Here is a 14,041-nt window from a genome sequence, read left to right as displayed (position 1 = left end):
GTGATGGTTGGTCTCTGTGTGAGTGTGAATGTAGAAGTGAATTTAGAAAGTGTGGGTGTATATCTGGCATCATAAAAGTGTATATTGATGCATGTGTGTAAATTATAGAAAGAAATAGATAAAAGGCTATGATTCGTTTCAGCAGAATCAGATTAATTCCTGTCTCACCTCTATGAGTCTGTCCTGCGGTTTGAGTCCAGCGCGGTCAGCGGGCGAGCCGGGGTCCAGAGCCCGTATGTACTGACCCGGTTTGGACTTCTCGCTGTGGAGATTAAAGCCGTATCCTGCCTCGGACCGAACCAGGTAACACATTCTCGGTAGAAGCTCAGATGGATCTCTTGTCGAGGACTCCGGTGAAGGTTGAACCTCCTGTGACAGGAGAAATATAGACTGTTAGGCCCGGTTTCACAGACAGATCTTAGATTAAGCCAAAATTAGGCCTTAGTTCAATCAGAACATTCAAGTAGCTTTTATAAACATGCCTTAAAACATTACTGGAGTGCATCTTGAGACAAAACAATGGCACTTACATATTTCAAGATATATCAGTGCAAGTTGCTTTCAGTTAAAACAGCTCAAACATGCATTTAAGTCTAGGATTGGACTCATGCCTGGTCTTTGAACCTGGAGAATAAGGTGTGCTTACACTTAGCATGTTTGGTTTGATTCAAACGAACCCTGGTGTGATTGCTCTGTTAGTTTGGATCACTGATGAAGTGCGAACGCTGGCATCCGAACCCTGGTGCGCACCAAACAACTGAAAACCCCCCATCTTTTCAGGGGTCTCATTCACTTCCAAACAAACTCTGGTATGGTTTGAATTAAATATAAAATGTAATCTGGATCAAAGACGTGTAAATTATTCGAAAACAGGATTTGATATCACCAGGTGAGACCCTAAATCGGACAGAATTCTGAAGAAATGCCTGTTTTTTCTTGACATATGAGCTACGTTGGCCATTACAGTTCAGTCTAGGCGTCAGAGACGCGATCTCCTCGAAGCAGATCTTTAGCTGCTACATGTTCAGTAAATGTGGTCCAAATGGACTTAGATCTGTTTTTCTCATGACATTGAACAGCACAAACCACATGGATTCACATGGATGGATCTTTTCAATTTCGGATTTGTGCCACTTTTTATATGTGGTCATAAAATGTTTTGTAAGCAACCGCAGTCTGAACGAGTATGGGGTCTCTGCGGAACAAAAGTGGGCGTTTCTAAATTTGCGAGTTTCAAAAGGAACATCTGCGGAACAAAAGGCGTTTCTAAATTTGCGAGTTTTAACTAATTAACTCTAAACACCTGCAAAAGATTCCTGAGTCTTTTAAAAACTCCCAGCCTGGTTCATTACTCAAAACCACAATCATGGGTAAGACTGCCAACCTGACTGCTGTCCAGAAGGCCATCACTGACACCCTCAAGCGAGAGGTTAAGACACAGAAAGAAATTTCTGAACGAATAGGCTGTTCCCAGAGTGCTGTATCAAGACACCTCAGTGGGAAGTCTGTGGGAAGGAAAAAGTGTGGCAAAAAACGCTGCACAACGAGAAGAGGTGACCGGACCCTGAGGAAGATTGTGGAGAAAGACCGATTCCAGACCTTGGGGGACCTGCGGAAGCAGTGGACTGAGTCTGGAGTAGAAACATCCAGAGCCACCGTGCACAGGCGTGTGCAGGAAATGGGCTACAGGTGCCGCATTCCCCAGGTCAAGACACTTCGGGCTACAGAGAAGCAGCACTGGACTGTTGCTCAGTGGTCCAAAGTACTTTTTTCGGATGAAAGCAAATTTTGCATGTCAATCGGAAATCAAGGTGCCAGAGTCTGGAGGAAGACTGGGGAGAAGGAAATGCCAAAATGCCAGAAGTCCAGTGTCAAGTACCCACAGTCAGTGATGGTCTGGGGTGCCATGTCAGCTGCTGGTGTTGGTCCACTGTGTTTTATCAAGGGCAGGGTCAATGCAGCTAGCTATCAGGAGATTTTGGAGCACTTCATCCTGGGCCTCCATAACACCTCAGCAGTGCCACAGGCTGATCGCCTCCATGCCACACCGCATTGAAGCAGTCATTTCTGCAAAAGGATTCCCGACCAAGTATTGAGTGCATAACTGAACATAATTATTTGAAGGTTGACTTTTTTTGTATTAAAAGCACTTTTCTTTTATTGGTCGGATGAAATATGCAACTTTTTTGAGATAGGAATTTTGGGTTTTCATGAGCTGTATGCCAAAATCATCAGTATTAAAACAATAAAAGACCTGAAATATTTCTGTTGGTGTGCAATGAATCTAAAATATATGAAAGTTAAATTTGTATCATTACATTATGGAAAATAATGAACTTTATCACAATATGCTCATTTTTAGAGAAGGACCTGTATAATTACATCAACCATCAGTTCAGTGCTTACACAACACAGAAATCATGATAATACACACAAAATAAAATGACATTGTAAATACAAGGTTAATTCACAAAGAATTCCACTATTTAGATTTCAATATGAGTTTCCCTCATAAAAAATGTGCAATAGAGGGTTACAAATGTGGTACGACCAACCAATACCAGTAATTCTGGGAAATCTGCTATTTCATCCAAGACAGAGGATGGAAAAAAATACAATGCCACGAAGCATGTTGTTTAACAATGTAGTGCCTGGAAAACTGAAACCGAGGTCATCAAAAGAACAGAAAGATATATACTGTATGATTAATAGTCTGCCATTTGAAAAAAAAAACATCTAAACTTAACCATTACATTTCTGCTCATAAACTATTGGTAGAACACATCAGCAACCGGATGGCAAAACCCGTATTATTCAATTAAAATACTGAGCTCGGCCGTTCTCAGGGGGGTAATCTAGCGCTCGGAAAGCGTTCCACCCATAGGGCCTGCCATTGCTAACCAAGCCATCACCTGCTGTTAGCATCCCATTGACTCCCATTCATTTTTGAGTCACTTTGACAGTGAAAAACTTTACATCTGAGTCATTTAAAGACTCCATTTGTCCATTGTTTATTTATAAAGAAACACGACAATTCATAAAAGGCTCCATTACCTTGTATCTTACACTATTGCCCTGTAGAAGCTGTTTTTGTACAAATAGGCTAACAAATGCGTCATAACCAATGCGATTCCGTCACACAGTTGAGAAATTACCGTATAGACAGGAGGAGACGCTCAGAAACAATCTTTTACTGTCTATGAGACAGTCGGGGGGACGTGGAGACATAAAGTCTGATAAAGTCAAGGGGGAAGAATGGGGAGAAGCCCATAGTGAGCCAAAAGCAACGGGAGAAAATATTTAAACAACGTGATTCAGCTTTCACTTTCCACAACTACTAGAAGACCTACAGCTGTCCGACAGGAGGCTCACGTCACATCTACGTCGTCAAGCTCAGTCTGAGCCTGCGCAGTTCGCTCAGCCATCAGGAAGTGAGTGCTTCTGATTGACCTCACTTTCTGCCGTTGAAGTCAATGGGAACGCTCTGTCCATTTCTTTTACTGTCTTAGTTACTCTGTGCATGTTCCAATGAGTGTGTTTGTGCCGTCAGCATGCAGCCGCTCATTCAATGTTGTCATGACAACCAGTACACAACATTGATTCACTTCAGGAAGTTTATCTTATTATTAGTATTAGTGTATTATTTATTATCAAATACCTTATAGAAAGAGTCACTTCGTTTCTATTGAGCCTGATTTCTCAAAATTGTGCGTGTGTGTGTGTGTGCTTATCCTGAGTGCCATGACAACAGTGCGAGTTGTAGTTAGCATGAGCACTGGCGCCCGCACGCACTCAAAGGAGTGCGCACAGAGTAACGGCTGAGCTTAGTATTTTAACTGAAAAATACGGTATCTTTATCGCAAAACCTTATAGTATGCAGTCGGAACACTTTCCATACGGCGCACATCTCACTGCATCATTGCGTGAGACTTTTGTATCATTTTTGTAACTGGTCTTAACTTAGACTGGTCGCCATTCAATGCCATTATATGGAGTGTGCAGGATGTTTTTTTATTTTATTTCTGCTTTTGAGGTCCAAAAAAGAGAAACAGCAGAGTAGGTAAAAGATGACTTTTAGGGTGAACTATCCCTTTAAATGTATACTCTGTTTTTTTCAGATTAATATGGAGGTTAAAAATTCAGACTCATAGCAGATTAAAGTCAGCATCTGTATAAAACGAAAGGGAAATGTCCTAGTTTATATGTCCAAAGCAAAGAAGTTTGCTCTATTTAACAGCAAGGAAAAAATGTGAATACAAAATAAGAAAACATAATTAAAAACCAAGGAACATCTACAAGGTGTTTTTTTATTTTTTAGAGAGAATTCAAAACAGGCAGTAATGACAGTGAAGGTTAAAGGTCAAGGTCCATTAGGCAAGTCCATTAAGAACAGGAAGGTACGATCCATTATGCTCTTTCCTAAAAAGTGACAGCAAAAACAAGAACAAACACTGCTGGACAAAGTGTTACAGAAGTAATATTTACTCACCAAATGTCCATTAAAGACCAGACATTTCTGCACAGTAAAAACATTTTTTTTTTTACACATACATACAGTGGGTATGGAAAGTATTCAGACACCCTTCAATTTTTCACTCTTTGTTTATTGCAGCCATTTGCTAAAATAATTTAAGTTAATTTTTTTCTCATTAATGTACACAAAGCACGTCATATTGACAGAAAAACTTTTTGACATTTTTGCAGATTTATTAAAAAAGAAAAACTGAAATATCACATGGTCCTATGTATTCAAACCCTTTGCTGTGACACTCATATATTTAACTCAGGTGCTGTCCATTTCTTCTGATCATCCTTGAGATGGTTCTACACCTTCATTTGAGTCCAGCTGTGTTTGATTATACTGATTGGACTTGATTAGGAAAGCCACACACCTGTCTATATAAGACCTTACAGCTCACAGTGCATGTCAGAGCAAATGAGAATCATGAGGTTAAAGGAACTGAAGAGCTCAGAGACAGAATTGTGGCAAGGCACAGATCTGGCCAAGGTGGAAAAAAAGTTCTGCTGCACTTAAGGTTCCTAAGAGCACAGTGGCCTCCATAATCCTTAAGTGGAAGATGTTTGGGACGACCGGAACCCTTCTTAGAGCTGGCCGTCCGGGCAAACTGAGAGAAGAACCCAAAGATCACTGTGGATGAGCTCCAGAGATGCAGTCGGGAGATGGGAGAAAGTTGTAGAAAGTCAACCATCACTGCAGCCCTCCACCAGTTATGGCAGAGTGGCCCGACTGAAGCCTCTCCTCAGTGGAAGACACATGAAAGTTTGCTAAAAAATAACACCTGAAGGACTCCAAATGGTGAGAAATAAGAATCTCTGGTCTGCTGGGACCAAGGCCTGCTTGGCCTTAATTCTAAGCGATATGTGTGGAGAAAAATATCACTTGTCCAATACAGTCCAGTGAACCGTGAAGCATGGTGGTGGCAGCATCATGCTGTGGGGGAGTTTGTCAGCTGCAGGGACAAGATGACTGGTTGCAATCGAGGGAAAGATGAATGCGGCCAAGTACACGGATATCCTGGATCGAAACCTTCTCCAGAGTGCTCAAGACCTCAGACTGGGCCGAAGGTTCACCTTCCTTCAAGACAATGACCCTAAGCACATGCAGCTAAAATACAAAGCTTAAACCCAATTGAGCATCTCTGGAGAGACCTGAAAATGGCTGTCCACCAACATTTACCATCCAACCTGACAGAACTGGAGAGGATATTAGAAGGAGGAATAGCAGAGGATCCCCAAATCCAGATGTGAAAAACGTGTTGCATCTTTCCCAAAAAGACTCATGGCTGTATTAGATCAAAAGGGTGCTTCTACTGAACACTGAGCTAAGGGTCTGAATACTTAGGACCATGTGATATTTCAGTTTTTCTTTTAAATAAATCTGCAAACATGTCAACAGTTCTGTGTTTTTCTGTCAATGTGCGGTTCTGTGTGTACATTAATGAGAAACAAAATTACCTTAAATGATTTTAGCAAATGGCTGCAATATAACAGAGTGAAAAATGTAAGGGGGTCTGAATACTTTCCGTACCCACCGTATATGCACTATTTTATGTTTATGCATATGATTACTGCAGACTTATGCATTATGAAAATAAAACATGACTTCAAAGAATATATTTCATATTTAGTTATAAATATAAAATAGAGTATTATTTTGTTAGAGTATCTTATTTTTTTCTTATTTAAGTTTGAATAGTCTTATTTTAAATTCATGCATGCATCAGATTCATGCTTTATTCAAACCAAAAACATAATTATCTAATCAATTCAATAAAAGTGTAATATATTATATTATATAACATGATATAATTACAAAAAAAGTCAACTTTAACCTTTAAAACAATATGATTATTCCCATCTCAATATGCTTGCAAATGACACTGTTTGTACTGTACTACTCAAAAACAAAGTTAAGCGCTTGTAAGGTCAACTTCCAGATGAACGGTTGATGTTCTCACAGTCTGTTTGTTATTTGACTGACAGCCGTATGTAAGCTGATCTCACTGACTGCAGACAGAAGACCCCCAAAGGCACATTGTTTCGAAGGAAGAACAGATTACAGCATTTCCGATACTCACACGTCCGAATATGGTCATTATTTGATGCATATCAGAACTTGAGACAGACGGATGTTCAGATAAGATGTACTTTTGTCACCACAAAAGGGAAATTCTGATTTTAGAGAGTGTGTCTGACTTAAGTGTCCATATAACCATAACCAAAACAAAAATAAATGCTTTTTAAGTGCCTTACTCTACAATTTTTCTATATTCTATGGAAATAAATGGTATTTTGTGGACGTATAAAAGTTTAAGGTCTCTTGTATAGGTATATTAACCCTGTAAAGCCTGACATATGAATTAATAGTCAGATAAAGGTACTAAAACTTTAATGTTCACATAATATATTAACATCAATATGTAATTAATAATTTAAAAAATCTTTAAAAAGTTGGTACTTTTTTGTTGATTATCACAATTTTATAAATCACATATTTATGCCTCATATGATATAGGAAATATAAAGCTCATCATACTTTATGAGGAAAAACACCTCTGTTTTATTCCCTCACCACATATTTTATTTATATGGCCAATATGAAATTCTGATATCTTGAGATATTCAAGAGACTACTTACATAAAATGCATATAAATATATCTCCCAACAATATATAAAATATATACAGTGATATAATGATACAGTCGGCTTTATAGGGTTAAGCACAATAATTTCAGACAGGCGAACAGGAACACTTTATTTCACTGGATATTCAATTTAGGAGCACACGTCTGTCCCACCAACTCAACACAGCTGACCTCTGAGAGAACAACTACTGTTAGTGAGAAAGCAGAGAGGAGTTTGGGACTGGTGGGAAGAACAAGCATTTCTCTGTTCCCGACAATTCCACTCTAATTCTAAATACCTCCATTCGGCATTATGATTCTGGGCCACAAATAAAAGCGTTCCAATATTTCCATTGTCACAGCCCTCGGCTCTTCCTAGCATTACGCCTTCTTCCTGTCACTCTGCGTCCTGAGGTTTGGGTTCCTGGCTTGAACTTGGAGATGTGTGGGATAAGAATGGGAAAACACTCGGGAGAGCGGCAGATGCGGCACAAAGCATTCCTGAAACTTCCTGTCACAATAAGACGCTGCCTGTGTGTTTCAAAGCATGGGCTTGTAAAATGATACAGATGCTTCTGAATTATTGACACCAGGACCTCTGGGATTTCTCGCACGTGACTATCATTAACCCTTTCTCTGCAGGGGCTTGCACAGAGCACAACATAAATTGCACACTCATACCTCAAACATAAATTTTGAAACCACTGTTGTTTTCTTAAAACTCTACTGAATTGATATTAAGTAGGACTGAGAATTGAGAAACTAATTATAGAACACTTTAATTACCAAGTACTCAAATGAATTGGATCTTGATAATAAATCAACAGCATATGGTGCAAACAGTGTAATCTGAAGGTGTTTCTCAATGTCAAGGATGCTTCCTTGGAAGGACTGATCCTTCCAAGTCACTTCCTTCAGAGGCTAGGCGAGGCTCCTCTTTAGCATTCGGAGAACACGTAAATGGAACAGGCTAGCAAGTGCACGTCATTGCATCAGTGAAAAGGTCCGTTGGCCATCAATAACGTTATGTGTAACGTTATTTGTATTTTTTTTATATCAATACAGTAGTAATTGGTACCGGCATTTAAACGTTAAACTTTACTTATATTTACTACGGTTATAACACATGGTTGGTAACGTAAATAAAAGCATTGTGGCAATCAGCAAGGTGAGGGTCCGTGAGAGCGGGCCGGTGGAGTGATGAGCGGCAGCTGATCGCCACACCGGTCTCGGCTCACGGCAGTGACGGGAGTATAACTGGAGGAGCGTGGAAGACGAGAAAGGACTAGACCTGGACTTTATGTTATGGTTTGTTTATGTTTTATTATGTTTAGTCGCCCGCGTTACTTTCGTTTTGTTTATTATTTATTATAAAGTTGTGGAACGTTCGCCGGTTCCCGCCTTCTTCCTTCCCATCTACAAACCTCGATACAAGCATATTTGCCCCGTTCAGGCTCCGACTCCGGGAACGTCTGAAGATAGCAAAGCTGCGCGCATAGGATTGTGGGTGATTTGAGAACGTGAAGAGCGCGAAGGCTACTCATATGCATCCTTTCCTGTATATGACATATTTTTCGAACGAAGGACTCAGTCCTTGGTTGAATTCCGAGGATCCTCGACATTGGAACAGTCCTTCGTCGGATGTCGATGCCGTAGCATCCTTGGAATTCTGGCTTCCGAGGATCCTTCCTTGACATTGAGAAACGCCTTGAATCTCACATAAACGGCCGGTTCTTTAAAGGTGCAGTTTGTAAATTGTTGTGGCATCTAGTGGTGAGGTTGTGAATTGCAAAAACATACCACTCACTCCTCCCCTTCGAAACGTAGATTAGCTACGGTGGCTGACACAGGACAAATATGTCGTTGTCTGAGACAGTTGTATGAGCGACTAGCGCTCTGTAGAGCAGTTTGTCCGTTTAGGGCTACTGTAGAAACATGAGAGCTCAAAATGGAGACTTTACTTTAACGGGACCAGCGGTGTATGTAGATAGAAATGGCTCATTCTAAGGTAATAAAAACAACGGTTTATTATGTAAGGTCTTTATACACTGAAAACATAGTTATGTATATTATATTGCATTTCTGTCAGTAGATCCTCATAAATATTACACACTACACCAGTGAATCAAAAACATGCAGTACAACTAGTCCAATCTGAATCTTAAACAAATGAGCTGTTCAAAAAAAGTTCAGAACAGTGCAACTAGTGCAGTCCAGATTTCAATCAAACGAATCTAATAAACTGGTTCTTTATTGTGAATCAAAACCATTGAGTGCAGCAAGCCAAGTCAGATTCCTGAACAATGAGCCGTTACTGACAATGTTTAAATGATGAGTAGCTAAAGATACGCATCATGATTTTTGCCAAAAAATGTAATGAATAAAATAGTTGTTTAATGTATATTTCATGCCAATTAGACTGTGAAAAAAATGCCAAAAACGAGCAAAAACTCATTAAAAGGCATTGTAAACACTTTTAGAACTGCATGTCTTTTTCCCAAATATTAATTCCTTTAAAGTACTAAATGTCAATGTCCCTATTAGGAACCTGAACTAGAATCGTTTACAGTCTTTCCGATTCTCATTCCTATTTGTGAGCATTACTTCATGTGTATTGACTGTTTAGCTGCTCTTCTCACGCTTTTAGTGTTTTTTTTGTATGTTGATGATGCTCCACAGCCCCACACCCATGTTATCAGTCCAGCACAGACACACACCACACAGCAGCACCGCCTGCCGCCGTTGACACGCGAGGGTCCCAGACGGCAGCACGCAAAGCAGAGGGGCCCGCAGACCCTGATGGCTCGCAGCTCTGCAGATGGACAAACTGACACGGGCGCTTCACCCCCAGCAGGAAACACAGGAGGGAGTCACACAGGAAGCACACAGATCAGAGCAGGGGAGGAGGCTGGAAACATATACACGCATCATCTTATTTTCCCACATCATATGGATTTTCCACAAAACGATCTAAAACGGTATTGTATTTTTGTCCTAACTATGACTCAGGCTAACCATAAGTTCTGTTAAGTCCGCCAAAAATTTGTTCCAGAAGAAAAATCCTCCATCCTGCAACATGCCTCACTTTAGCCTTATTCACAAGTAATCAGTCTCCCGAGCAGAAAACATCTACACACAGCGGTGTCGTGTTACGCCGCCCCCCTCGAAGCTGCGTGACCCCTAGCCAGCATGTTGAATCAATTAGACCGAATTCCCGACCACTTGCGACATGACTTCCCCCTACAAAAACACGTTTAGCTAGTGTAACATGCAGTTAACCATAAGCATGAAAGCTAAAGATTAAACATGAGAGGATATGGACTACAATAAATGAAACGCTTTCAATATAACCCATTATGAAGGTAAATAATTATAATGCAACATAACACGTTCTGGTGATACAATTTAACCGCAGCTACTTATGTACTAAACTTATGTACTGTAATTCATGAGGGTGGAAATCTAAGATGGTCAGATGGTTTTAAGTATTTTTAACCATTCAGGGCACAATGTTACATTTAAACCGCCATAGGGTGATAACCTTTGACCTTTCCTCACAATCTGACCCGCAAGGAATCTGTGAATGTTCTCAGATTCTGTCATTTATAAAGTTTTACACATCTTCCACACTTTGCATGCTTATTTATTTTAATATTTTGACTAATTTGATCACGACTTCGGCTAAGTAGTCTTGCCTTAATATTTAAAGGTGACATGCACAATAATTACAGAGATTTTCCTGCAAAGTATTTTTTCAAGCATAAAAATTGCTAAAGATTTGCAAATGTCTTGCTCATAATTCTACATGACTGGCCTCTTTATATTTCATTGCGTTTCTTGTCATATGTGCGTAAATGCAGCCTTGGTGGGCATATGAGACTTTTCGTTTATGATTTAATAATGTGTGCATTAAATTACAAGATAATACACTTAAAAAGCATGTACTAATATTGTGTGTTTTAATGCATCATATTCTTTAAGCTTGTAACTATGAAGAAGTAATTATTGACAAGATCATAAAGCTGTTCATAAGGCATTATAATAGCTTTATAAGGCATATACATAACATTTATAGAAAGTGTTGGAAAAAGTAGACATGTGTAGATAAGGGGATGTGACACTAAAGATTGTGCAAACGCTTATCCCAATGACAAACCAGCGATACAAACGTGTGTGAAGAAGGCATCATTACGCACATCTCGTGTTGTATCCCAGAGCTCGCCTCTGTCTGTCAGGACCATGTGTTCGAGAGAGAAAGAGACAGCATGAAGACTCCCAGCGTGAGGCTGCCGCTCAACCTACGCATTGTGACCTCCAGTTACATCACATCAACGCTCTACATTCACAAGCTCCTAATATCCTCTATGTGTGACCACTAAATGTGTCAAGAATCTCTTCCGTTTCAGCCTCAGCGGAGGCTTTTTAATCTGTGGTACACAGAAACACAGATGCAAAATCATACTGAACACAGAGAGTTTCCAACCGTCACAGGTCTATTTTTGATGTTAAAATACTTTCTCCTACCCTATCTTAATATACAGACAAAAGATCTGGGTCATAAAACTATGTTTTTGTAAGAGGTCTCTAATGCAATATAAAAGTATTTTAATGCATTAATTATGTCTTATAATGCATTGTATTATCTAGTGAGTTATCGTAACCAGTTATAATAGTAGATGTATTAAAACATAACAACCAATTTCAGATGTAACAAGGAATCTGTGAATATTATTGTAACTTTAAAGTTGTGAAATTTGTAACTTTTGTTACAATTATTTTTGAATAGATATGATGCATTGTAATGTACATCATGAATACCTTTATTGTGCATTATACATAAAAGCTTTGAGTAAAGTGTTACTTCGAGTAAAGTGTTTTGAATCAAAAATACAGTAAAACAGTAATATTATGAATATTTTTCCATTTTTAAGTGAAACGCGTCACTTCCGGTAAGGTGTCCCATATCCAGAGCGTTGATATTAACCTTACCAGAAGTGGCGCATGTATATTGACCTTACCGGAAGAAGTGATGCGCGTTCCAGGCTGTTGAATATAGCGTTGTATTTGAGGTAAAAAATTATATAAATACGATTCGATTACTCACACAAACTGATCGTTTTGTGTCTAAAGATATCAATGTGTCGTCATGAGCCACAGGGCTCTTTGTGCATGTTGTCTAAGAGAGTTAAAAATTTTAGAGTTAAAAATCTTCATGTGTGTTCTACTGAAGAAACATAGACACCTCCATGTTGGATACACTGGGGGTAAGCAGATAAACATCACATTTTCATTTTTGGGTGAACTATCCCTTTAAGGTGTGGGTTGTTTTCCAGGGGTTGGGCTTGGTCCCTTAGCTCCAGTGAAAGGAACTCTAAATGCTTCAGCATACCAAGAAATTTTGGGCAATTTCATGTTCCCAACTTTGTGGGAACAGTTTGGGTATGGTCTCTTCATGGATGAGTGAGTTTGGTGTGGAGGAACTTGACTGGCCTGCATGAGTCCTGACCTTAAACTGATTGAACACCTTTGGGATGAATTAGAGCGGAGACTGCGAGCCAGGCCATCAGTGCCTGACCTCACAAATGTGCTTGCAGAAGAATGGTCAAATATTCCCATAAACACACTCCTAAACATTGTTGAAAGCCTTCCCAGAAGAGTTGAAGCTGTTATATCTGCAAATGGTCGGCCAACTCCATATCAAACCTTACGGATTAAGAATGGGATTAAGAACGGGATGTCATTAAAGATTGTGTGCTTGTATTCCTGAAATGGCAGATCTGAATTTTCTATGTAATTACGTCAGTCTCCAGTGTCACATAATCCTTCTAAAATCATTCTGATATGAGTTCATGCTCAAGAAACATTTATGATTATTATCAGTTGAAAATAAAAATAGTATAACATTTTCACGACTCAAAAACGAATTAAAATAACAAAAATATCCTTTTTCTATTTGAGTTTTTGACATTTTGACAAACTTTTATAACTTGCCAACACTCAGCATGAAAATGCCATCACATTAAATGGAAAAAAGTTCAACATTTCTAAATAATACAAGTTGCACAAGTGCATTGTCTATTCTAAAATACTAAAACTGAATAAACTGAAAACTATAAAACATTGATATAGTGAAAGCAACTACTGAAAACAAACTAAATCAAATAAAAAAAAGGGAAATACAAACTAAATCTTATTTCTCCAATCTTGGACCTGCTGGCAGGCTAATGAGTGATATACTGGGCGTCCCGCCATGGCTTTTGCTTACAGTCACATGACTAACATGTTCAATGTGAAACTGGTCTGGGCTGTGTTTCCCAAAAGCATTGTAAGCCTCTAGAACCACTGCCACCAATCAGCCAAGGTCTCAACTCTTTTGTGAAACGCAGCCCTGGTTAACATCCTCAAAGCAGACAAACAGACACCATCGCTCTGGCTTTTAATAAGCCCAACAAAAGTGGGATAACGTCTGTCTGTTTTGTCACACATCTGACCCTTTAATGGAATCTGCACTCCCTCCCCCTCCCGAACCCCAGCCTGAACCCCTCTTGTTCAAGAATGTTCCACAAATGCGCACATCTGGACTCGACACAGTTGCCCCTCGTCTCTCAGCGGGAACATGGGGGGATAATGAGGAGGAGCTTTGAGAGAAAGAAGCCGTGAGGTACAGCGGTGAGCAGAAACAACATAGAAACCACAACCAAACCAGAACTAATGTTTAAAGCATCCGTGTGAGAGTCTGCAAACCAAAAGTATGCTAAGCTACAGTGGTACCAGACAGCATTGGCTACTTAAAGCGATAGTTCCCCCAAAGAGAACATTTACTCATCCTCATGCTGTTCTGTTGTTCCAAACCTCTATACTGTCTTTTGTCTGTCTGTCTGTCTGTCTGCCCACC

The 14,041-nt window shown here is 39.6% G+C and overlaps 1 protein-coding gene across 2 annotated transcripts in view; it reads right to left on the bottom strand.

The window, feature by feature from the left end:
• The window catches only part of LOC137045376 (Na(+)/H(+) exchange regulatory cofactor NHE-RF2), a 34,136-nt gene that overhangs the window by 10,916 nt on the left and 9,179 nt on the right, over positions 1-14,041 (bottom strand). For both annotated transcript variants that reach the window (XM_067421972.1, XM_067421980.1), the window contains exon 4: positions 169-369. In XM_067421972.1, coding sequence (XP_067278073.1) covers positions 169-369 — 201 coding nt within the window. The remainder of the gene's footprint in view (positions 1-168; positions 370-14,041) is intronic.

Source organism: Pseudorasbora parva, chromosome 2, assembly GCF_024679245.1.
Source record: "Pseudorasbora parva isolate DD20220531a chromosome 2, ASM2467924v1, whole genome shotgun sequence".
Classification (NCBI taxonomy): Eukaryota; Metazoa; Chordata; class Actinopteri; order Cypriniformes; family Gobionidae; genus Pseudorasbora; species Pseudorasbora parva.
Note: the sequence above shows the minus strand (reverse complement) of the source record. Positions and strands in the feature narration are given on the sequence as shown.